This window comes from Martes martes (genome assembly GCF_963455335.1).
Source record: "Martes martes genome assembly, chromosome: 8".
In the NCBI taxonomy this organism is placed as follows: domain Eukaryota; kingdom Metazoa; phylum Chordata; class Mammalia; order Carnivora; family Mustelidae; genus Martes; species Martes martes.
The window spans coordinates 24,894,203-24,920,756 of NC_137895.1; the positions used below are offsets into that span (position 1 = coordinate 24,894,203).

Consider the following 26,554-nt stretch of genomic DNA (forward strand, 5'->3'; position numbering starts at 1 on the left):
GGTTTGGCATGTTTTAATTTTATTTTGTTTTCCTTTGCCTTGCTGGGGCCAACACCAGGACACCCCTTTACATAACATCTTTTTCTGTTACTGGAGCCAGATTTAATTGTTAGATCATTTTGATATAGAATGGAGTTACGGAGCACTGGCCAAGGCTCAAGTGATCAACTATCTCCCACACTTCTTACATCTTTCATTTTCTTTAGAAACCCTTTCATCCCTATTATCTAGACATGTTAAAGATTCTCTTTCCCTAAAAAAATAAAGAACACTTTCTTAATGCCATATGCCTCTCTATTCCTCTTTTGTCTTCCTTTCTCAAATTGGCCAAACATCTTGAGAGAGCAGCCTGTGTTCTATTTCCCTCTTCTTTTTTATTGCTTAACCTATTGCTCTCTGGCATCCAGCTTCCACAAAACTTCCACCGTACTCAACAAAACCACCCACCTCCCACATCCACCCCCATTGCTGAATCCAAAGGAGGCTTTTTACTCCTTATTTTAATGGTCCTCCCTGGATTTAACATTGCTGGTTGGCTCTCTCGAATTTATTTCATGAGTTCTTCTTACTCTACTCCCCCCTTCTGAAAAATTTCAGCTTTATGGAGCTATAATTGACAAAACTATAAGATCTTTAAAGTGTACATTGTGGTGATTTGATATACACATACGTTGTGAGAGGACTGCCTCCATCCTTTAGTCTTTTTTTGTTAAAAGCTCGTGTTCTCCCGGAGTTCAACGTGTTTTCACTGCTCTTCTCTCTACACATGCTACTTGGGCTGAGCTCATCCACGGTCATAGCTTTACCTACCACATTACGTGACCTTCTCAGATCTACCATAAACTTCCCCAGAGCACGGATTTAAACATCAAGTGATTCATAGACATCTCCACTTGAGTCCCATATGCTCTCAAACTTGGAATGTCCAAAATTAAATTTACATCATCCCCACCTATATCTGACCTCTTCATATGGTCTCTGTCGCTGGTTAATGATTGCCCACACACTGGAGCCAAAAATCTGAGAATCATCTTAGGCTTCTTAATCTGTGTATCCACTTATTTCTTGAATATTCCTTCCATTCCCCTCCTTTTCTCTATCTTTACTTATTTCTTATGTGAGGCCACCACATCTTCTTCCTGGACTATTAACAGTTTCCTAACTCACATGCTTCTGGTTTTGATAACTTCTATCCATTCTCCGAATGAACTACCAGTGTTCTCTGGATGACATGACTCTGACCATGTTCCTCATGTCTTTAAATTCTTCATGCCCCCCTCCCCCCCCCCCCCGCATTCATGAATTCAGGATTAAAGATCCAACTGTTTAAAGTCCTTTGAGGCCTGCCCTCTTCCAGTCTCTCCAGCTTCAACTCTGAGGTCCCATCCCCAAAACAAATCATCCTTCAACCCTTCCTCACCTTCTGATAGGGCCCCAGAGCTGAGCTAGATGTCCCAAGCTCTGCATTCCAGTGTTGCCACCAGCACATACCCCTATAACAGAATTCTCTCATTACAGTATATTGAAATGACCTTCCTAGGTTTCTAAAATGGGAATATTGGCTTACTCAGTTTTTGCTCTCCAGGGCCTGGAAATGTACATAAGTAGCAATAAAGAAAATTTTGTTGAACTGACACAATTTAGCGTATGTTGGGTTGCCAACATGGCAAGCCAGTAATGAAACAACTCTTAAAATGTAAAGTTGACAACTAATTTGACTTTCTTTCTTTCTTTCATATTAACTTTTAAAACGTTGGGAGAAATATTTACATCACGGTTGTTGCATCGAGATTAAAACAAAACGTTCGTTGTGTCTCCCCGTCGGGGAATCGAACCCCGGTCTCCCGCGTGACAGGCGGGGATACTCACCACTATACTAACGAGGAATCACACAGAAGCCGTGCCTCCGACAAGAGTTTTATTGCTTATCACCCTCCCCCGTCCTCACTATTGGTTGCCATCAAAGTTTCTGACATTCTTGCATTGTTATTGCAACGTCCACCGAAGTCGAACGAAACTAAAATGGAAGCATCCAGTTCTCCCCGTTGCTCTTCTGATCATTTCCGTCGGCCCACCCATCCTCCAGCAGCCCCCACTCCCCTCCTCTTCCTCCTCCTCCCCTTTCAGGAATGCTCCCAGTCCTCTCAGCTCCCCTCCACACACACACTCCCAGGAAGCAAAGCGCACTCCTTCTCGCGCTGCACCACGGAACTTGTAGTTCCATCCACGCTACACCTCGCTCTTCTCTCACTTTACGAAACTTCCCTTCCCGGCGGGCGCCACGAGTCGGTCTTGCTCTTCTTTACCTCCCTCCTTCTCTCCTCTACCTCTCAGTCGAGTAGTCTGGCAGCTGGTTTTAGGGTGCGCATCCGCGTGCGGAGGGACTCCCCAGAGCCATGCCCGAGGTAGTGGATACATGCTCCTTGGCCTCTCCGGCTTCGGTCTGCCGAACCAAGCACCTGCACCTGCGCTGCAGCGTCGACTTTACCCGCCGGGTGCTCACCGGCACCGCCGCGCTCACGGTGCAGTCTCAGGAGGACAATCTGCGAAGCCTGGTACGGTGGGACGCGCGCCCAGTGCCCGCCTCTCCCCGACCGCCCGCTTCTCGTCCCTCACCCCGCTACTGCCCCTTCCCAGCCCCACGTTCGGGTTTGCCTCGCGCATCCCTCGGTGCCCCTTCGCAGCCCGCAGCTCATTATTTCGCACCTCCCTTTCACCCTCACTCTTTTCTCAGCCTCCCCTTCCTCGGCCCCCACTCACCCTGTATCGCCTCCTCCCAATCCCACTTCTGTCTCTGCATCCCTTCGTCACCCGCTGCATACACCTCAGTGACCCCTCTTGCACCCCACTCGCCAGACTCCCCTCCTCAGTTCTTAGGCACATCCTAGCGCCGCCTCCACGTCCTGCCCTCATCCAGCTTCAGGCTTCTTTTCAGCCCCAGTCCTCCCTCCCCCGCTACCCTCGTTCCCAGCGCTAAGCCCCGTGTGGCCTCCCCATTTCCTTGGCCTGCAGCCCAGAACTCCCTTCTCAGGCCCCGAATTTCTTCCAGTCCCCAGCCCACCTTCCTCAGGCCATAGTCTCATCTAAGTCTCAGACCGTATGCCCTGTCGATGTTGATCCGACCCTTTCCTCCCAGGCACCTTATTTCAACCCGCACTAATGCAGGATAGTACCCCTCGACCCATCGGAGTCTTCCCTCAGTCTCTCTACCACCCATTCTCAAACCCCTCTCCCCTGCTTTGATACTTTCAGTCTCTGCTAACTCTGGATGCAGCTCTTTTTTTCCAGGGTCGTGGTCCTTGTACCTTTATCACCCTTCTCTTCAGTTAATGTAATGAGGGTGGGCCATTCAGGCTTTCTAAGCGTATCTCAATACAATGTATTACATAACTGGTTTCAAGGAGCGAGTAATTATTGCGCTTCTTAGAAATATACTTCTACAACATCACTAAGCCACTTCAGTGATGAAAAACTTGTTTAGATTTATGAAATGTTATTAAATTATTTTCTCTGTACAACATAACCTGTTTTCAGTGTTCTTACTCAAAGCGATAGTATTTAGATTGTACCTTTCACCTGAAGGATTTCGTAGGTGAGAATTTTGGAAATAAGAGGGACAGAGAAAGACCAGCCACAGTGTATGGTGCATAGACATTGTGATATCTACTTAAGCAGGCCATTAAGCAACCTAATCACTGAATGTTGTAGGCTTGGTGGTGGGAAATCAGTGGGGTCAATTCATTGGGCATGATTATAAGTTTAGATAAGAATTGGTGGTTCTCTTGACTCCTTGGGTCATAGGCATGTATTCTGAGTTCATTAATATGAACTAATAGACCAGGTAACCTACTCTTTGTCCTTTAACATCTTGCTAGACTAATGCCGATTTGAAAAGTTGGTCGACTTCCCGATGTGTTGATATTTAATCACCAAAAGCACTACAAGGAAGAAAATAAGGTATTACAAGCAAGAAGATAACCATTTCCCTGTAGGTTGTACTTTGGTCATCTCGAAGTGCCATGCTATCTTTCATTGCAGGCAGCTTTGCCCAGGCAGGATTGGCCAAAGTCCCATCTCAATGAGATTTCTCTTTTTATTATAGTAGATTTTGATAGTTAATCACTACTTAGTATGACCTTGCACTCTCACCTGTTTTGTAAAAATAAAGGTTTAACTCTGCGATCCTTGAGGAAGCAAGGGACAGGATGCCTAAATTTTGAAAAGAATGTGCCTTCAGTGTCCTAATCTCAAAGCTGCCCATTGTTTTTGCATTCCCCAAATCTTGAGAGAAGACTCTCAAATCATGATGTCTGGTTGGCATGTCTGTTTGGTAAATTAGAGCCTAGAATGATAATAATATTAGATTTTATACAAGGAAGGCTAGTTTGGTAGAGTGACATCTGTTTTTAATTGTTTGCTTATTTATAATGACAACTTGAGGCCAAGAGTTTGGTTTTATTTCTTCAAATTCAGCTTCTTTCCTCCACTAGAATACAGTCTCTTGAAGGTAGGGCTGTTTCATGGCTCTATCAGGTTCTTAGCATGGCACCTGCCATGTGGAGGACACTCAAAAAGTTTGATGAACTAATGGATGAATTCAATTAGAGTGCAGTGCCTAAACCTTAGTATGGACCACACTAATAATAGTGCTAACAGTGTCTTGAAGGTGAGAAAACACCATACCTCACCACCACCAATGGAGAGGACCTAGTGGCCGTGCTTGGTGAGGACATCAAGTGTCCTTGCTGTCTCCATTCTTCAAGTCCTTGAAGTGGGGGAAATGTTGAAGGAGCTCTACCAGGACTAAATCCCAGCTTTTCTAAAAATCCTTTTGAAGTTTGGGTTATTTGTGCTCAAGTTCAGTATTCTTTGGTGATAACTTCCAAGCATTTGTTTCTTTTATTGAAGTTTGCAACGTTTTTAGTTCTGTCAGCTGGTGGCTCAAAGAGATTTTAATGTCTTGGCCAAGATCATATACTAGTAAGTGGCTGAAGCCATGAAGTGAACACAGATCTTTCTGACTGCAAACCCTCTAGTGTTCACTACGTACATGGCTGAGCTGGAAACGAAATTAAAGTTTGGTTTTGGTTTTGGTTTTAACAATAACCCCATTTTAAAAAATTGCAGCACCCTGCAAATAACAGAAAATGTAAATAGAGACATAATACTGAGGACTAAAGTTTTTTTATTTAAGCCATGCTTTGTCACAGAAAGAATTTGAGTCTGTTTAAAACAACATATACAGTATAATTAAAAATAACTTAAGAATTCAGAGGAAGAGAGAATAAGGAACAGGAAAACGAAACACATGGCCCAAGGAAAAAAGAAGTGGGTTGGGAGGCTTACTTGGAGCTTCCCAGCAGCCTGTGCAAAAAGGGAATTAGTTATATATTCTATGGCAATTAGCCAGCTGCTTAGAAGTAGAAGTGTTTTTTAGGGTGTTATTCAAAGAGGATACTGTGAGATACAGTAAATTATATTCCTAGTAACTTCCTACTATTGGTAGGTCTGTTTCTTGTAACTACATATGGTATCTCGGCCTTACATATATAGTTGGTATTCAGTAAAACTTTGTTGAAAAGTACTAGTTCCAACTTTTCAACTACCCAGTTTTCTTTTTTTTCTATCACTGTTTTTGATCAATTGTTTAATAACATTTATTAGTGAAATTTGAAGGGGAATTTCTTAGGTTATTTGAGAATGATAGTTGAGCTTAAGACTTGGCAATACACAGCTTAAACAGTGCATTTTTCTCTTTTCTCTTGGCTCGGGATTTGCTTAATGCATTAATTGATACCTACGATTTTTTCAGGCACTGTGCTAAACTCTGGGAATGCAAGCCTAAGTATCATCCTATGTCTTCTTAAGAACCCTCCGTCTAATAGAAAACACATACCATTCTAATGTAGTACAGTAGATGCTATAGGAGAGATTTGGACTGACTAACAAGTACAGAGGACTTGAAAATATTAAAAAAAAAATAGTCAAGACAATAATCTGGCTCTTCCTTTTTTTCTTTTTTTTTTTTTTATTATGTGTTCGAGTCCCTGCTTTCAATTCTTCTTCTTCTTCTTCTTTTTTTTTTTTTAAGATTTTATTCATTTATTTGACAGCAAGAGAGATTGTAAGTAGGCCGAGAGGCAAGCAGAGAGAGAGGGAGAAGCAGGCTCCCTACTGAGGAGAGAGCCTGATTCGGGCTCCTGATCCCAGGACCCTGAGATCATGACCTGAGCTGTAGGCAAAGGCTTAACCCACAGAGCCACCCAGGCTCCTTAATCTGGCCCTTCTGATTTCTGATTAGATTAGAACAGTTTAGGCAATACAGATAATCACATATGCCCCTCTGGGAAATGAGTCAGTTGATTCATCCTGTGATTATAAGAGTAGTATAAACATGAGAAATTACAGACATAGATATTGTAATCAAGTTTCTAAAATAAGTCCGATAGCCAGAAATAGATCCTGGAATATGAAGGGGGAAAGGAGGAACCCTATTCTCCTTAATAAGATATAAACCTAATAAAACCAAATATTCTGAATATGCAAGTGCAAGAAGCTAAGTCAGTTCTACTAATTTAGAGTAGCAATCGTTGAGGTACCCCTGAAAGAAAGTAACCCAAAAGGAATAATTACCTATTCAGAGGGAAACAGGTGGCACCCCGAACAAATTTAGCTGCTTTAAAAACAAAAACAAAAACAAAAAAGGGGCGCCTGGGTGGCTCAGTGGGTTAAGCCGCTGCCTTCGGCTCAGGTCATGATCTCAGGGTCCTGGGATCGAGTTCTGCGTCCGGCTCTCTGCTCAGCAGGGAGCCTGCTTCCTTCTCTCTCTCTCTCTGCCTGCCTCTCTGTCTACTGTGATCTCTGTCAAATAAATAAATAAAAATCTTAAAAAAAAACAAAAACAAAAAAACAGAATGGAGATTTCTTTCCGCCCAAATACTGCTGACCTGTAGAGAGGTAGGAATCAAGTTAATGATTGCCCCTGTGACTTTTCCTGAGCTTATCGTGCAATTAACTAACTTGAGAGAGAGACAGCTGACCTTCTAACTCCCGGTGCCATTGCTGGCCAGATTTCAATAGAAAGATGCCAGAGGTAGAGAGACCACATCACATGTAGTTCTAAGGCAGGGTCTGACTGAGCGCGGTGGTAGAAGGAAAGAGAAGAAAGTCTAAGGATGATGTGAAAGAAAAACGTGTTAATTGGCCATGGGGGCTTGGGAAAGGGATCAGTTGTGGATTATTTGAATATCTCAAATCTTAGGCACCTTGTGGCTTCTGTTAACGGAAGGGAGAAATCAGCAGAGAGAACTGATGAGGGGACATAAGGCTGGCTTTGTTTTTAGAATTTTTAGAAGCCCACTGACTATGAGGCAATATTGCCCATGTCATGGAAATGTCAAGCAGGCAACTAAGAGAGATCCAGGGGCAATCCTGGGGAAGGGATACCAGCCATAGAAACAGACCATACTCATTGGCAGAAAGGAATTGATTGATGATACGGGATGAGCGAGAACTAGGGAGTGTCGGTTATGGTAAGAAAATCCAGGGATCCAGGGCACCTGGATGGCTTAGTCAGTTAAGCCGCTCTAGTCAAGATCCCAGGGTCCTGGGATGAGAGCCCCACATAGGGGCCCTCCGTGCTCAGCAGGGAGCCTGCTTCTCCCTCTGCCCCTCCCCCTGCTCACGTTCTCTTTCAAATAAGTAAGTTAAATATTTTTTTAAAAAATCAAGGGATTGAGGCTGGAACATTGGGACAAATCCATTTTTAGCTAGAAAGGAGTGGGTGGGAATAGCATTAGACGAGTAAGAAAACCATTTATGTGTAAAGTCAAAGAAGCCATGGAAAGGACTTCAAACAGATGGTGTGGCCCGTAAGGGCTATGAGGGGATAGAGGTCCGGATTATTGAGCAGAGAAGACCTCTTGGTCAGGAGGCATGCCCTGCCCTTTCAGTAGCAGAGTTGCTGCAAGCCAGACTGAAGAGAGTGAAGGAGAGATTGATGAAGAAGTGGAAACAGCAGCCACAGGTTGCCCGTGGAGTTTAAGAAAGGGATGAACAGTTATCAGGGCAGAAGGATCAAGAGAAGTTTTAAACGTAAGATGGAAGATGTGTTTAGGTTGTTTGGAAGCAGTCTTGCAGCACAGGAAGATTGAAGATTCTAAAACAAGAGATTAGTTGAGAGAGAGTGAGAGGTATGGTCTCTGGGGCTCAGACGATTCGGGGAATGGAAAACACTCAGATGCTTGCTGCCACTCCTCTCCTGCGTAAAGCAGGAAAGTCCTTAACTGTCCTTAGTGGGCCACGGCAAGTAGATAGGCTCTCAGTTTTCCGTAGGTCTTTTGGTTGGACTTGGCACACCCAGGTCAGGCTTTTTCTATATACAGAACGGTGATGTACAGCCCACTTATTTGCCTAATGAGTGCCAAGGTTTGTTTTAAATTTCGGATATATGAAAGTACATAGGAGCTGGACTATATGAATTCCAGGAAGAAATATATGATAAGATACATCGAGGAGTCATGATGAAAGAAACTTATAGATTTTTTTTTTTTTTTTTTTTTGGCAGAGAAGTTAAGTTTTAGGAGACAGGAGCAAAGACATTCTAAGTTAGATTAGACTTATATTTAAAACCTTAAATTTGTGTGACTATCCCGGAATTACCTGATTACCATTTATACATATATGCAAACTTTAGAATGAAAAATCTTTCGGGAAGCATAGAGTCCCAAGAGATGGGACCTACACTAATATTTGGCTCCTTTAATTCTTGTAATTTCACTCTATTTTACTTTCTATGAGCAACTAGTTCTATTCTGTAATCATTATAGTTAACCTCTATCTAATATTACTTTTCTCTGGTATATACTAAGCAATTTTCTTATCATTTAAAAATACTAACTTAATTCTAGACCTTGGATACAAAGGACCTCACGATAGAAAAAGCAGTCATCAATGGACAAGAAGTCAAATATACTCTTGGAGAAAGACAAAGTTACAAAGGATCACCAGTGGAAATCTCTCTTCCTATTCCTCTGAGCAAGTATGAATGTTATCCTTCTCTTTTCTATAGCTAAATGATGTAGAAAAATATTTGTAATTTAGACAATTTTCCTTTCCTATTTCTAGTTTGTGTGTATGTAGTAATTGGTGCTCTTACTGATCTGTTCAGATTAAAGCTTATAGTGAAAATTGTATGTTCTTAAGACTCTAAAGAAATTCATTGTATGAAATACTCAAGAATAGGACTTTTGATAACTGTTCACTTCTTTACTGATCATGGGAGTGATCTAGAGTGATGATGGGAGCATGCCATCTTAAGGAGGCATTTCAGGATCTGGGAAGCCCTTCCAAGCTGCAGTTTTCACCTTTTCCCCAAAGGCCGGCCACTTTTATTAATGGGATAATGACAATGACATAGAATGGCTTCTGTATACCAGTCTTAAGCTAATGCCTTAGACACGTTCCTTTTTCTTATTCTTACGGTAGCCCTTTGTGGTTTGATTTCCATTTTACAGATGAGGAATGGGAACTTCAGAGAAATAAAGTAACTTACACAAGAAAGAGGCAGCCACAATTGTCATATTGGGAGTATATCCCACTCCTCGATAAATTAGAAAGGGGGAAAAGGGTAGAAAATAATCGGCCTAAAACAAAGGCGATCGACCCCACTTTTCAAAGGCCAGTGTTTTCATGCCTTCTCTTCCTGTTTAAGAAAGGGAAGGGCAGGCTGCCTGGGTGGCTCAGTCAGTTAAGTGTTAAGTGTCAGCCTTCAGCTCAGGTCATGATCCAGGGGTCCTGGGATCCAGCCCCACATTGGGCACCCTGCTTGTGCTCATTCTCTCTCATGCTCTCTCTCTCTCAGATAAAATAAATAAAATCTTTAAAAAAAGAAAAAGAAAACGAAGGGAAACACCCACACGTAACTTACTGACCCCATTCTACAGATCAAGAACTGCGGCACAGAGTGGCCAAGTCATTTGCCCAGTTCACAGCACCACCAGTAGGTGGCAGAGTCAGGATTCACACACTGGCACGCCGCTCCTCTCCCGTGCTCTTTGCTATTTCCTCATTATTGGTGCTGCTCAAACTATCTGGGGCCAAGGACCAGTTCTTGTTATTTCCAAACTGTCACAGACCAATTCTTTTACACAGTGCAATAAAAGTGAATTACTAGGAAGAAGAGATTAAAAGCAAGCACCTTTTTTTTAAAAAAAGATTTTCTTTATTTGACAGAGATCACAAGTAGGCAGAGAGGCAGGCAGAGAGAGAGGAGGAAGCAGGCTCCCTGCGGAGCAGAGAACCCAATTCAGGGCTCAATTCGGGGCTCGATTTGGGGCTCGATTCAGGGCTCGATCCCAGGACCCTGGGATCATGACCTGACCCGAAGGCAGAGGCTTTAACCCACTGAGCCACCCAGGCGCCCCAACAAGCACCCTTTTTTGATCCCTAGATTCAACAGACATAAAAGTGACTCTAAAAGCTTCTAAATGCTTACTCTCCATTTCTTGACTGGTCCCATACCCGTTTGCAGACCAGTACTACTCTGTGTCATGCTCCAGCACCCACCGCTGTGTGGTAGTCAAAGTTCCAAAATTCTTTCTTCCACTTTCCCGCTGTCATGAAAGATTGTGTGATACCACAGGTGCAAAGTGTGTGACACACAGTGGTGTCATTGACGAATATCGGTCCCTGTTACGTCTTCCAAAGCACTTAGAGCAATAGCGTGGAAGGCAGCCAGAGGCAGACATCAGCTAGGAACTGAGGACCCAGCATTCCTACAGCTGACTCGCCATCAGTAACAAGACCTTATAAATTATTATCTATATCGTTTAGTCTGTGTGTTATGAATTCAGACTTCAGTTAGATTGAATTATACTCTACTAATGTATTTGTTTCTTGCATACAGAAATCAAGAAGTCGTTATAGAAATTTCTTTCGAGACCTCTCCAAAGTCTTCGGCTCTTCAATGGCTCACTCCTGAACAAACTTCTGGGAAGGAACACCCCTATCTCTTTAGTCAGTGCCAGGTAAAAAAGATCTGGAATGATCTGTTGTACAAAAAATCTCCCAGTACAGTTTACTGAAACAAAGTGGACAGTGGTCTTATGGATACTTGGTTCTTCCTAAAACAATGTTTTAATTTATGTTCTAAAAATGATATACATTTTCATTGATATTTCATTATTAACACATTCATGTATTACTTTTAAAAAGAAACGCCTTTCAGTTTGAAATCATGTCCACTTAAAGTGGACTGTCTAGGTCATATTTCCTGAGTAGGCACTCAAGAAATCATTATAAAATAGAAAGGAAAAAATTAATAAGATGAAAGTAATAGGTACTTGTTATGAAAAATGTTAACAGTAAAGAAATGGAAAGTGAAAGGTCAGATTTTTCAATCTTCTCCAGACACTATTGCCCAGAAGTAACCATCACTGAGATAGGTGTGCAGATAGGTGTGCATTTCCAGATTTTCCTTATACTTTAACAAATGTATATGTTATGTAAACATATTAAATGTACGATTTAAACTATTTCTGTTTTCTCTTTAAAAACTAAGAATAAAGAATCCTATCATTAGAGACAATCTGTCACAAGGGTAATACATATTAAACTACCTTCTAAAAGGGGAAAAAACCTAATTCTGTTAGTAATTAAATAATTTACAATTAAAGGAACTCATTTCATTAAACACTTACTGTAGTTTTTATTAGGTACTTTGCACAGTTAATCCTCTCAGTATTCCTAAGTGATATACACAACCTTAGACTCTAATGTAAATAGGAGTCTAGATGGTATTGAGAAAGGCTGTTCTTTTCCTTCCTTTTCTTCTTAATTTTTACTTTCAAAGTTTGCTGCAAGATTGGAATGTCAAGCCTCTAGCAACACTCCCCACGCAGTTCTCCTCAGAACATGGGCATCCCATTAGATGTTAATAACTAACCAGAACAAGATGGTTTCCTGTTAAAACAAGTGTAAGAATTCAAACAGGTTTCTTTATTGTGGGTCTTTTCAGTCTCCAGGAGGCTAATGCTCCAAACGATTCTGTAAGACAGGAATGTAGTATGCATGGTTCTCAGTTTTATTTCACTAAAGAGCCCTTTTTTTCCTCGGGGTCCCTAACAGCATCTCACTGAGCACTGCTGTTACTCAGGGCAGAGAACAAGAAACAATGCTTAACATTGCTTCATGCTTCAACTGAACCGTGAGGACTGACCGTACATTAAAATAGGAAATCAGGGGCGCCTGGGTGGCTCAGTTGGTTAAGCCGCTATCTTCGGCTCAGGTCATGATCCCAGGGTCTTGGGATCAAGTCCCGCATCAGGCTCCTTGCTCAGTGGGGAGCCTGCTTCTCTCTCTTCCTCTGCCTGCCTCTCTGCCTGCTTGTGCGCTCTCTCTCTCTCTGATAAATAAATAAATAAATAAAATCTTTTAAAAAAAAATTGGAAATCAGACTTTTCTATCCACAAGTCTATTTTTGTTCCTTCAAAAGATCTGAAAAAAAAAATGAGACGTATTTTTTAAAAAGAACGTGTCTAAGGGCAGTGCTTCAATTTTAATGATTTCTTAACGACTTGATCTATAAGAAAGGGGAATAGCTTTTTCTTTTCCTTCCCCCTTCCCAGGCCATCCACTGCAGAGCAATTCTTCCTTGCCAGGACACTCCTTCTGTGAAATTAACCTACAGCGCAGAGGTAAGTATCACAAATTATTAACCGAATTAAATGTCTCATACAAGTAAATGTGGTATAAATGATAAGCAGAGTTAAGAGTTGGATTTTTATAGTTAGTAATATTTTACTTAATTAAATTCTACATGAAATAGAACAAAGAAGCTGTGGACCTCATTTTGCATCTCTCTTTTAAAAACTTTATTTTTAAGTAATCTCTACACCCAACTTGGGGCATAAACTTACAGCCCTGAGATCAAGAGTCACGCACTCCAGTGACTGAGCCCGCCAGGTGCCCCTGCATCTTTCTTTCTAAAGGCAGTTTTGAACATTTCTAAAATATATAAATTCAGCCAAAAAGTAAGAGGAAATGGGTACTATTCTGATTTTTTTTTTTAAGATTTTGTTTATTTATTTGACATAGAGAAAGAGATCACAAGTAGGCAGAGAGGCAGGCAGACAGACAGAGGAGGAAGCAGGCTCCCTGAGGAGCAGAGAGTCCGCTGCGGGGCTCGATCCCATGACCCTGGGATATGACCTGAGCCGAAGGCAGAGGCTTTAACCCACTGAGCCACCCAGGTGCCCCGGGTACTATTCTGATTTTAAAAGGAATTCAGAATAGCAGATCTCAAGACAAAAATTTGGGGACAATGTCTTTTAACTTTTAAAAATTAACATTTATAGGATTATAGGTTCTAGAAATGCACTCTATAGCCACGTGAACCTCTGTCTAGGTCGCCTAACAGGCTTAGATTGCAGACTTATCTGAACGTTTCCACCTGATTCTTGTAGGTACTGCTAATCGTTTTACAAAAAGGACTATAATAATAAGTCAATCCTAACCAACTAAATGATACTAAATACATACCTACCTACGTATGTACGTACTAGGTCCCAGGCCAGACCTACTCAGACCAAGCAAATAGAATTGGGGACCAACCTGTCTTTATGGGGGCTTCTTGATTCCGAGATTGTTGTACAACCGAACCACACCTAGTATGTATAGTGCTGTAGAAAACTGTATACTCGGAGACAAAGAATCTCTAGTTTTGGACTCTTTACCACTTACTGACTGCATGACCTGGGGCAAGTCTTATGATCTCAAAACCTGGAGATGTCTCATCTGTATAACACATCACTGCCTAAACGAAGGGAGGAACATAACTAAATTATTTCTCAAGTGCTTTTTAGCTCTAGGTTTACGGTTGTTGTGGTACTGGCTTTGGAAGTTCTGATTCTGTGTCTGCCTCTAAAATAACTTTAAATGCTGGGCCAGGCAAGAAGAATATGAAAGTCTAGAACTTCACGGGATGTATGTTTGCTAGATCATTAATATTGGAGGGCTAGTCCTTGATTCTAGCATTCATTAGAAATAAAACTTTCAGAATCATGGAGCTTGGGTATACATTTAAATGACCCTAAGTTTTGCCCCGTCAGCATCTTTTCCATACACATTCCCAGAGAAAGTTATTTCATGGCTCTGGGCAATAACTTTTAGTTTCTCACAATCATGACCCTTAAAAAGCTCTTTGATTTGTAACTCCAAGTTTATGGTTTAAATATAAAACTGTTCAAAACTGTATTCGCTGTCCTAAAGTGAGTATACAACCTTGTGAATCTGTTTTGAGGGTGTGGAGGAGGACACAGGTGTCCAGCCCTGCCAGGAAGGTTGCTGGATTGTTCTTCTATAATTTACTCTTTGCTGCAGTCCTGTGAGGTTATTACCCTTGTTTGATGGGGAAATTGAGGCTCGGGCAGGTCATTTTCCAAGGCCATGCAGTTAGTAAGTAGCAGAACTGGAATTTTAATCTAGTTTCTACCAAATACTCTAAACATGGATGGATGAATGGATAGATAGATAATTTACATTCATTTTTAAAGAAGCCAGTTTTATTTATTGCTAGTTTATTTATAAACCTGCTAAGTCCAAACTTATTGGGCTCACTGTCTATCGCATAGTTAAGAAGGGGGAAATCCGTTATTTTACACATATAATTAAGGATACATAGAATCTTTTCTTTGGAACTGGAAATGACTTTTCTTCTTCATTAGGTATCTGTCCCTAAAGAATTGGTGGCGCTTATGAGTGCCATTCGCGATGGAGAAGCACCTGACCCAGAAGACCCAAGCAGGAAAATATATAAATTCAGCCAAAAAGTAAGATCTGAGGACCTCCATTTTTGTTTTCATTGCTGGTGAACTATAAATAGCTTTTACCTATCCAGAGAGCAAAATTGCTTTTGAAATAATTTCAGAACTTAAAAAGCAGCTTCTGTCTTTTGTGTTCTTCCTTTCTTTTGTGCTTGTGAAATGTTGGGCTCTATTTACAGAGTTGGACTAAAGAAAGGGGTTGTTGAATAAGCAAAGTGAGGTGCAGAGCCTGATCCCATTCTCTGTCATCACAGTTAGCAGCAGGTTTTCTGTTGTTTCAACTTTGCCCACCCTCCTACCGCAGGGCAGGCCTGTGGTTAGTGTTTACAAACAGAGGAGCTACATTAGACCAAAACAAGCAAAACAAAACAAAAAACAACTCTGTTACAGTCCTTAAGGTTAAGATTGCTGTGTAGCTGGTAATTTGACTTGTATCTTTGACCTTTAATGAATCGCATGTGTTTCCACATGCTTTTTTTTTTTAAATTGACCTTCTTAACAGAACATGTAATTGAACCACAGTACAGTTTTGCTCTCAACCAGCATCTGGGATTCCAAGCTCCCAAACCTTCAGCTTCCTCTTACGGCTGGATTATTTTATATGTCTCTCAAATATACCAGGAGTGGTTTTAAAAAATGGAAGTAAAAAATTGTTTCACATCAAGGAAAAACCCGAAAAACTTTAGAAAAAAGCACAGTTCCTTCTTATAGGCTAATTTTTGAGAAATGCTTGCTATGGACCTGGTAATATTATGCACAGGCATGTTTTTCACGTCAGACTGCTTTTCCTAGTAAAATAAAAGAGAAATAGATGTTTTGAAATGTTTTACATCACAATTTTGAACTATTTAACTCCCTAAAAATGAGAACGGTGAGATCTGAAAAGGAATTTACATTGAAATATGGATTGTCTTACTCTAACATTTCTAAGCACTAATTCGTGTGTGTGTGTGTGTGTTTTTTTTTTTTTTTGCTCCTTTTAGGTGCCCATGCCCTGCTACTTGATTGCTTTAGTTGTTGGAGCTTTAGAAAGCAGGTGAGCTTTTGAACAAATTTTGAGGTTTACGAAAAGATTAAGCGTGAAGTATCTTGAATCTCTGGCAGGATTAACCAGCAGCTCATTTATGCGCATCACAAGATATCAAGCTAGAAAAATTCAAATCTAATTATAAAATGTAAATAACAATGAATTTTAAATGAAAAAAAGTCTTTACCAGTCACCGTTCAGCTTTTCCGGGTATTCCAGAGTGAGCATGCTCTGGCCTTTAGTTAGAGATCTGGATTCTAATATAAGTTTGAACTAGTCACTTCTCTTAACTTCCATTTCCTCAATCTTGAAATTGCAATATCTCCCTTTCCCTGAACAAGTGAGGTAAGATATGTTAAAGCAATTGGAAGGGGGTGCCTGGGTGGCCAGTGGGTTAAGCCTCTGCCTTTGACTCAAGTCATGATCTCAGGGTCCTCGGATGGAGCCCCACATTGGACTCTCTGCTCAGCGGGGAGCCTGCTTCCCCCTTTTTCTCTCTGCCTACTTGTGATCTCTGTCAAATAAATTTTTAAAAAAAGCACATGGAAGCCTATAAATATTACAGAAATAAAAGATATTTTATTAAAATTTTACCAATAACTAGGGTGCCCTTCCTTCTTAATTTTTTGCTAAGTCTTACTGCTAAACAGCTGAAAATTAAGAATATGGGTAGGCCTTACTTTGTTTAAATTGCCAGAAATGTGGACAAGATCAAGAAGTCAGGCAAACCCAGCTCCAGCTCCAAGCAGTTACTATCGGCATCCTTGGGCAGCTCACCTCTGAGTTTCCTTTTCTTCTCCTAACGGCTGGAAAGAATAGTATGTACCTCAAAGGATTTTTGTGAGAATTAACCGACCCAATATAGGTAAATCTCCCAGCCTACGGGAAACACTCACTAGATGATGATTCTAGGAATTGTCGGAGTGCTGACCCCCGAGCGTTAGGGCACGGAATTCCCACAGTTCCGTGGAGTAGATGGGATTGCTTTTCCCATCGGACCGATAAAGGAACTGATGCTTGGTGAGTATTAATAACTGCCTCATGGTCACACAGATAGGAAGGGTCAGGGCCAGGACCGGGATCTAGGCTGGCTGACTGTGCAGCCCGTGCCGCAAACATGTGCCCTGTCGGGCAAGATAGCCGCTGACCGCATGGGGCCTGCGATGTGTATGAAATACACACTAGATTGCTAAACACTTGGTAGGAAAAAATGGACATCAACTCTTTCATCGGTAATTTTTATGTTGATTACATCTGGAAATGATACAACTTTGGATGTATTGGGTTAAACAGAGTGTATTGTTAAAATTGATTTCATCTGCTTCCATTTTGCTTATTTGACATGTGGCCACTAGGCAATTTAAAATGACATACGCAGCTCATACTTGGGGCTCTCATTAAATTTGTTGGATAACAGCAGGTTGGTTACCGTTGCTACCCAGTATGGTTCCAGAGACTGGTAGCTTTGGCATCACCTGGGAGTTGGGTAGAAATGCAAATTCTTGGGTCCTATCCCAGAGCTACTAAATCAAAATTTGCATATGAACAAGCTCCCTGGATCATCAGTATGCACATGAAAGTTGGAGAAGCAGCTGCTAGAGTCCACTGCCTCTCTGGGGCACGACACCTCAGCGAAATCTTGTTGTCTGGGGTTTGGCTCCGCAGAAAATTTTTAGGATGCAATTTAGATGAAAAAAATATTTTTGTGTTCTAGTCCTTTGTAAGTGATACGCAGTTCTGTTTGTTTCTTCTGGTTTTACACTGTGGCTAAAAATCCCACAAAATTTACTCTCTGAACCATTTTTACAGGTACGGCCCAGTAGTCAGTATCACCCAGTAAATCCACATTGTTGTGAAACAGATTTTCAGAACTCTCATTTTGCAAAACTGAAACTCTGTACCCTTTAAACAACAACTCCCATTTCCACCTCCTTCCAGCCCCTGGTAACCAGCATTCTACTCTCTGTTTCTGTGAGTTTGAACACTTTAGAGACCTCCTAAGTGGCATCAGAGTATTTGTTCTTTCATGACTGGCTTGGGTTGTTACTCAGCATAATGTCCTCAAGCTTCAGCCATGTTCTAGCACGTGACAGGATTTTCTTCTTTTTCTATTTGTTTCTTCTGTGAGTGTTCAACCTTTAAGTAGATAGCAAATAACCCCTTACTGAGCCTGACTGGGGGATCCCCAAAGTTCTTACCAAAGCCAGTTAGCTAATCTTCGGGGGCACCTTACATCTCTGTTTTCATGTGGCTCAGACGGTGCCTCCTCAGAGAGCTGTGTATTTTCTGGTGTGCACACAGCAGTGGATTGTATCCCACAGAAGCTGTTAAACCTCCCCTCCTCCCAGAGCACATGGCAAATCTTACTACTGTCGGGCTTTTTATATACTACTTTAGCTCTTTCCTAGAACCAAATGAATAATGTGTCTTGAACTTCATTTTTATTAAGCCTTTTAATTTTGCAGGCAAATTGGCCCAAGAACGTTGGTTTGGTCTGAGAAAGAGCAGGTGGAAAAGTCTGCTTACGAATTTTCTGAGGTTGGTCATAGAGTTACCCTTTTTAATAATCCTGGTAGACAATAGATTTAAGACTTTAAGTATGAAATGCAATGGTGTTTAGTGATGTGGTCAGAGAATCAAATATCTCTTATTCTATGTGGTTTTGCAGTTGCTACTTTTATTTTTTTGCATCAGTATTATTTAAAATGAGCATCCTTAATTCATAACCTTTGTAGAAAGCAATATGTACTTTGAAGAAATTCATCACTGTAATGACTAAGACACGTAAATATATATGCGTTCATTTTCCAGACTGAATCTATGCTTAAAATTGCAGAAGATCTGGGAGGACCGTATGTATGGGGGCAGTATGACCTGTTAGTCCTCCCACCGTCCTTCCCTTACGGCGGCATGGAGAATCCTTGCCTCACGTTCGTAACCCCCACTCTGCTGGTGAGTGTGAGCCTGTCTGCGTGCACGGCTGAGTTCTCACACGTACAGCTGGATGTGAAGAGCCTTAGGCTCCTGATCATTTTTTTTTTAAACAATATTTTCTCTTATTTGTATAACTCCTCTTCCTGATGTTATTGCTTATTATGGTTATTTTCGTCATCTCATTTTATCAAAAGGAAATAAGTTAGCCATTAGGGAGACGAGAACTAAAGGTGTGTGGGGGTGGCGGGGGAGGGGAGGTGGTGTCACACCAATGTAGGGACAAATTCTGTATCCAGACGGAGAACCTAGACCATTTACACTCGGCATGTAGGGACGGGTCGAACAAAACGAACAAAAACTCACTTTAGCATGTATAGGGAAGGATTAGACCCACAGTATATAATTTATATACCTTTGTATGCTACTTTAAATCACTACAGACTTTTCTTAAGTATGCTGTGGGTAATTAGGCGAGAATAAGGTACATAAAGGAAATAAGAACAGATATTAAAAAAAAAAAAATGGAAGGAGAAATGTTTCCTGGAAGTTAGAGATAGGTATCCTGGGCTTCCTGGTCCTGGAAAAATTCCCCAGATGAGGGAGAGAAAGAGTCATGCTTTTTTTTTTTTTTTTTAGTCCTGCATGTTTTGTTTTATTTTCCCAATACATACTCTGGTCTTGAACCCCTTTGAGTACGATAGTAGAAATACAGTGCACTATTAATGTCGGAATACATCCTGATGTAGGCTGTCTTTTAAATGTAGTCTGTAATTTGAATACTAAGGTACTTTTCTTCTTTCTTAGGCAGGAGACAAGTCACTCTCCAACGTAAGTTAAAATTTATTATCGCAGTCTTACCCTCAAAGAACTAAGAATTCAGCTGATTTTTAAAATATCCATTGTATTGTTATGTTGAAGATACAGTTATATAAGATAGCTCGGGGGTTGTTGCTACATTAACAGTTAGATTTAATAGATGTCATAACATTTTATGGTCTGATCTCTTCATATGTTTATGAAATACATTTTAAAGGAGTGATGTGTCCATTTAATATTTTCTAAATAGCTTTTTGTTAATTTTTTAAACTATACTTTTGTCTTTGGCTAAGTGATGATTTGTTTGCTCAACTAAGTCCCTAAATATCTCAGCTAATGTTAAAAAGAAATTGAACAATGTGGAACTGAAAAAACTAGAATGCTTACGTACAGAGTTATTTTAGAATAAGGCAATGCGTTCTACTAATCCCTTCCACTGTTTACTATATGTTTCCACTTTAGGTTATCGCACATGAAATATCTCATAGCTGGACAGGAAATCTAGTGACCAACAAAACTTGGGACCACTTTTGGTGAGATTTTTAAATTATTATTACTGTTTCTTTATCGGTTCTTCTTATTAATTTCCTTCCCTGCCTCCCGCCGCTCCAAATTGGTTTTGCGGAAATATCTTGTTTTTCTTTGTCATCATCTCTTAGGTAGACAGTTAAAAAAAATTCCACAATGCTTGTCAGCGTTAGGAGGAGTAAGAGTATTCGGCTCGTGCTTCTTACTTAGTGCTGGTAGCATCACATTTTAATACGTGGGAACATAAAATGAGAACTGTGGCTGGCTGCTGTCCGGGTGGCTGCATTTCCCATTGCTCTGAGCGGAATCTGCTTAGACTGTAGTGTCCATGCTTTACAATGTTTTACTCTGTAGCAAAGCCAAAAAGAAAATACCTCGTTGATTAAATTTCTTGTTCCTTTCAGCTGTGTCACTGTTTTTATTTTATTTACCCAAAAAAAAAAAATAACTTTTTAGGTTAAACGAAGGACATACTGTGTATTTAGAACGCCATATTTGTGGACGACTGTTTGGAGAAAAGTTCAGACATTTTCACGCACTGGGAGGATGGGGAGAACTACAGAATTCGGTAAGTGAATCATGCTTTGAAAAGCATTTCTCCAAAGTTGTACAGGCATTCAAAAGTTTAGTTTGTAAACTAGCTTTCCTAAGTAGCAACAAGAAAGCCAGGTGTGGAAAATCAAGCAGATACTGGTATGATATTCTATTTTTTAAGCTTTTATTTATTTGTTTGAGAGAGAGAGTGGCGGGGGCGGGGGGCTGCATCAGAGGGGAGGGACAGAGGGAGAGAGAGAAACCCCAAGCAGGCTCAGTGCTGAGCACAGAGTCCTACATGGGGCGCAGTCGGAGGACCCTGAGGTCATGACTTGAGCCATAGCAAAAGAATTGAATGCTTAATCCACTGAGCCACCCAGGCGCCCTGGTATAATATGGTTTTGATACATGCTAGTCATTATCTTGTGTAATGTCATGTTCATGACCAGTAGGACCTCATTGGGTCTTTGCCATTAATACAGTTATTTAGTTTGATTTTTTCATTGTTCCCTCCAAAGGCTGAATTTGCTGACCAGGCATTGAAACGTTTTCCTAGTTTTTTATAAAAATAAAGCCTACTACTGAACAGGAAATACCACGAACATGACACAAGTAGGCATTCCATTAACAGACTTAGAGAAATTTGTGCTAACATACCCTACAACTTCTAGTCTTTCAGTGTAAGTTCCCCTAAAGTTACGCCTTTGAGCGAAGTCATACTTCCTTATTAGCTTGCTTGCGTGCTAATAACCAGTATTCATATTTGAACATTCATCTAATTTGGTGTCTTGCAGATAAAGACTTTTGGAGATACACATCCTTACACCAAACTTGTGGTTGATCTGACGAATGTGGACCCCGATGTAGCATATTCTTCAGTGCCCTACGAGAAGGGCTTTGCTTTACTCTTTTACCTTGAACAACTTCTTGGGGGCCCAGGCAAGTACTTAGTATTTTCTGATTTTTGTTTGTTTGTTTTTGAGGGCAATGTGAAGAATAAGGAAAATTTTTAACTGTTGTTTTTGTCCCATTTTATTCTTTTGTTTCTTTTTGTGTGTAGCTGCTAAAGAAAACCCGTATCATTTTCTAATGTGACCTCTCTACTTTAAACCTTGAATAAGCTGAATGCAAAACTGTGTTGCATGACTTTAAAGAAAACTCATCAGTATTTTAAAAATTAGGAAAATAGTATATACTCCTTGAAAAAAATTCTGTAGTACAGGAGTTTCTAAGCATGACAAGTGAAGAGTCCCTCAGCCCCTTTCCAGTCCCCAGATGACCACTGTTAGCAGTTTGGTGTGCATGGTTCCAGGTCTTTTTCTAAGCATAAATGAACAAACAGACAAATAAATAAATTTTCTTTACAGAAAGTGGATCATTGGGGCGTGTGTGTGGCTTAGTGGGTTAAGTGTCTGCCTTTGGCTCAGGTCATGATCCCAGCATTCTAGGATCGAGCCCCACATCAGGCTCCCTGCTAGGTGGGGAGCCTGCTTCTCCTTCTCCCCACTAGCACTTACTGTCTCTCTCTCAAATAAGTAAAATCTTTTAAAAAATAAGAAAATGGATCACTTTATACACATAGAGACACACATTTGTTCTACCATTTTTTTTTTTTTAATTTAGCAGTGTTCCACATACATCCTTCCATGTCAGGACATAGAAATCTACCTTATACCCTTTAATGTCACTGTAGCTGTCCATGATGTAGATGTGCTGAATACATGTAACTTTCCCCTGCTGATGGGCGTTGGGCTCTTATCCTTTGTCCATGGACTTCGAAGGCCCTCCCTCACCCACACGCATTCTTCTTGTCCCATCTCATTCTCCTCCTCTCAGGTCACACTAAGGCCATTACTTTTAGAATTTATGTTGTGGGTTCCTTCTCTGTTTCTTCATTGCATTGGCCTTTTGTCAGCAGGATTTCTCTTCTCCCTTCCACCAAATTACATATATTTTTCAAGGCCTGGCTTAAGTCCTACGTCCTGGGGCGCCTGGGTGGCTCAGTGGGTTAAGTCCTATGTCCTGATTTGAACATTCTTTCACCCCTAAAACCCTTAGTGGTTTCCCTATTCTCTGAAAGCTCTTTGTTCTCCCTGGTCAAGAATACCATACCAAGCACCCCCAAAATGTTCAATAGTTACCTTTCCATTAATCGACTTTTTTTTTTTTTTTTTTTAACTCTTAGAGGTTTTCCTAGGATTCCTAAAGGCTTATGTTGAAAAATTTTCCTACAAGAGCATAACCACTGATGACTGGAAGGATTTCCTGTATTCCTACTTTAAAGATAAGGTTGGTTTTATAAAGCTTTCTTATTTTCTATGCCCAGTATACCTGTGTTTACTGGCTATTTGTTAGGCTGACTTGAATTCCTTCATAGTAGTACTGGTTTAGAATTTAAGATTCAGCCTTTCATGGTACTTTTTCCTATGCAAAATGTGATCTCAACAATATGAACTAACGTGAATATTTTGGAAAGATCTGCAATAGTAGGTTTCAGAAATTTAGTTCTTGTATATAATTAAGTTTCCTGCTTTATTTAACAGAATAATGCTGATTAATATAAATTTATTTTAGGAAAGAGACTTAGAAGTTATCTTAACATGTCAGTGCAGGTAAAATTATAGATTTGAGGACCTAAAAGTCTGTTTTAGATAGTCACACCTCCCCCACCCCACCCCCAGTGGAAAAAGTTATTCCATAGCAACCTTGGTGTTCTTTGTGTTCACAGGTGGATCTTCTCAATCAAGTTGACTGGAATGCGTGGCTCTACTCTCCTGGAATGCCTCCTGTAAAACCCAAGTCAGTCCTTCCCGTTAATGCTTTCCTTCTCACTCTCCAGAATTCTTGGGCTCCTCAAGATACTCGACAGGGTTTGATGACTTCCTTGAGCTGTAACCAGTTACAGAGCAGACGTCGTAGGTGTTTGACCCTTAACCCTGAGGTCAAAAGAAACATTTCCATGAATTATAAATTCAGTTAATTGCAAATCATGATAGAATGCCTCCTTTCAGCTGAAGGATGGTGATACAGAGAAGATATTTTCCTTTCTTCCAACACCTCTGCAGTAAGAAATACAACCTGTAGAAGTGTAATGTCCATCGTTATGGCAGTGTTCTAAGATGTCAGCCTCATTTCCAGAAGAGGCGCGTTAGGCTTAGTGAGGTAAAGGTCTTCTGCCGGAGTTTGCACAGTAAGTAGTTAGGGTTGAGATTCAAACCCTGGCAGTCTTTACCCCTCCGCTCTACTGCCTTTGATGCTAAATGCCCCCCTTGAATCAGAGACCTAAACTCTGGTCCTCACGTGTCATGTGAGGATGCGAACTACCACACGTTCCAGCCAGGACCATACTATTCCCCCCACCGGCAGTACTCTTTGCCAGATCCTTCCAGTCTCAGCTCAAGAACCGCTTCCTCATGGAAGTACTCCTTGACCTCTCTGACCAACTCCGGTCCCCATTTAGGGTTTCCTGGTGCTGTGTATTCTTCATTGCTGTTACCATGTGGTAATTTTAATTTGTGTGATAAAGTCTTTCTCCTTCACGACACTGAAGCACCGTGAGAGCTGGGCTCATACCTGGTATTGCTCCCTGCTTTTCTTAGGATCTTGCCATAAGTAAGGGCTGCTTCCCTTCCCTGGGCTAATCCTTACCTAGTTCTTATTACAACAACAAGGAAGTTTCAGGACACCCAGAAAGAGATCAGCAAAGGTTTTGTATGGTTCTATTGTTCCTTATGAAATCAGTGCTAAGGAATGTTCTAGTTGAAGGTGATTTACTGCCTGAGCAATTTACTGCCTCTGATCCCATTTGGTCTTAGGGACAAACAAAAGGCTTTCTCTGCAGTCCACAGCCCGGCTACTTCGTGAAGATTAACTGGCAGCTACTTCAAAGGAGGGCACTGCTTTAACTGGCTAATAATCTCCCCTAGGGCTCAAACTCTCTTTCAGAGGTGCAGAGGCAACTTCTAATCAAAACTCATTTCATTTAGGCCCACAGGGGCAGGTACCCCCACTGTTCTCTAATAGAAACATTTCACAGCAAGCAAGCATCATTTATGCACAAAAGGGATGTTTTGCAAGAATTTTTGTACCTTATACAGTCTCTTCCACTGTTGTTGCAAAACAGAGGATTTATTTTCTAAGTTGAGAACACACAGATTTTAGTGCCATTTACTTTGCTTAATGGTCAGAGTTTGTTATTTCCACTTTCTTCTGAAAAGAGAGGAATAAAATCATCACATGATGACTCAGAGTCTCCCAAGGGTCTCCCATGACACCATCATTTCCCTGGTGTCTAGAACAGTGCCTGCCACATAGGCGCTCGCAGATTTGTTGGATGATTAAAAAGTTGGAAGATAGTTGGAACAACAGAATGTAAAATCCATGAAAACAAGGACTTTGTGTTGTCATGAGCCCCTAGAACTGTGCCTGGCACACAGCAAACCCTAAACGTGCCCACCTGGGTCCCAGCACCTTCAGCGGATGCTGCTGAAGCATTTGACCGTCTTCACTGAGGTGGTGAGGTTTTCTCTCTGGAGGATAATCAGGTGTTTCATTAATCTGGTAACCACTTGGATTTCCAGGTTCTCCGATGACATCAGTATATTGAAGTCAGGTAGAAGGTGTCCTGTTTCCAACAGTCGGGAGTTCCTGGTCGACCTTTCCTTTCCTTTCTCTCTCACTCTCTCTTTCCTTCTGACTCCTTTCTTTTCTCTGTTTATTTTTATTTATTTGAGAGAAAGAGTGAGTGAGAGAGAGAGCATATGAGCAGGGGGGAGGGGCAGAGGCAAAGGAAGAAGCAGGCTCCCTGCTGAGCAGGGAGCCCAAGGCAGGGCTGGATCCAAGGACCCCAGGATCATGACTTGAGCTGAAGGCAGACACTTAACTGACTAAGCCACCCAGGCACCTCCTTGAGCTTTATTTAAGAACTTTGAGGGGCACCTGGGGTGGCTCAGTCAGTTAAGCATCTGCCTTCCGCTCAGGTCATGATCTCAGGGTCCTAGGATCTAGCCCTGCTTGGAGCTCCCTGCACAGCAGGGAGTCTACTTCTGCCCCGCCCCCTTCCCATGCAGTCTCTCTTGGACTCTCACTCTCTCTCTCAAATGAATAAATAAAGTCTTTTAAAAAAAAACTTTGAAAGTTAAGTATGTTCTGTAACTTTAACATTACATTTATGGAAAAGCATGTACATTTTTATGAAGCTGAATCTCTGGTATTTTTTCATTTTCAGTTATGATATGACTCTCACAAATGCCTGCCTTGCCTTAAGTCAACGGTGGATGACTGTGAGTACTAATGTGTGATTTTGATCCCTTTTTGAGTTGTACAAATATGTCTCTACTCAGGAAGGCGGTGGCGGGGATGGGAGCGGGTGAATACTTGATTCACAAACTCAAGTATTTGGAAAGGTCACTCATAAGTCAAGTTTGTCTGAAGAGGTAGTATACCAGCCCTCAGTGTGTAAAGTTAAGTTTGCCCAGGGGAGCAAATAGATATTGGTGGTATTAGTTCTCATTTTCTTGCTTCTTTTCAAGTCTTAAAAAAGGTATTGAGAAATATTTGCCTGTTCTCTTGCTGCTTTTTCTCATCAGTCATTTGTAAGCTACTGCTTCAGATAGCCCTTACCCATACAGGTGAATCTAAAATGATCTTAGGTGAGCGCTGGTGTCACCTGGGAGGGAAGAACAAGGGCACTTCGGTTCTATCCACCAGTATTAGTGTTGACCGCTATGGAACCTCCTAGAAAGAGCTGCTTTGTGCATTTCCTGAAATAGAACCCTTAGAAACCAGAATGCAGATGTGCCCTAGGTAATGCTTTGGGGAAAAATAGTGGAAGATGTATGAATAACCCTTGTAGGGGAAGAAAAGGAATTTTCCTCATACCCTCCGAGTTCTT

General features: G+C 41.2%; 1 protein-coding gene across 1 annotated transcript in view; it reads left to right on the forward strand.

Moving 5' to 3' along the window:
- Positions 1 to 2,274: 2,274 nt before the first annotated feature.
- The window catches only part of LTA4H (leukotriene A4 hydrolase), a 33,790-nt gene continuing 9,510 nt past the window's right edge, over positions 2,275 to 26,554 (forward strand). The window contains exons 1-15 of the mRNA XM_080811692.1: positions 2,275 to 2,555; positions 8,910 to 9,040; positions 10,907 to 11,027; positions 12,627 to 12,695; positions 14,724 to 14,828; positions 15,806 to 15,858; positions 18,315 to 18,387; positions 18,661 to 18,801; positions 19,588 to 19,611; positions 20,062 to 20,132; positions 20,584 to 20,695; positions 21,456 to 21,600; positions 22,847 to 22,950; positions 23,390 to 23,460; positions 25,889 to 25,943. Of these exons, the coding sequence (XP_080667818.1) occupies positions 2,397 to 2,555; positions 8,910 to 9,040; positions 10,907 to 11,027; positions 12,627 to 12,695; positions 14,724 to 14,828; positions 15,806 to 15,858; positions 18,315 to 18,387; positions 18,661 to 18,801; positions 19,588 to 19,611; positions 20,062 to 20,132; positions 20,584 to 20,695; positions 21,456 to 21,600; positions 22,847 to 22,950; positions 23,390 to 23,460; positions 25,889 to 25,943 (1,434 nt within the window). The 5' untranslated portion in view covers positions 2,275 to 2,396. The remainder of the gene's footprint in view (positions 2,556 to 8,909; positions 9,041 to 10,906; positions 11,028 to 12,626; positions 12,696 to 14,723; positions 14,829 to 15,805; positions 15,859 to 18,314; positions 18,388 to 18,660; positions 18,802 to 19,587; positions 19,612 to 20,061; positions 20,133 to 20,583; positions 20,696 to 21,455; positions 21,601 to 22,846; positions 22,951 to 23,389; positions 23,461 to 25,888; positions 25,944 to 26,554) is intronic.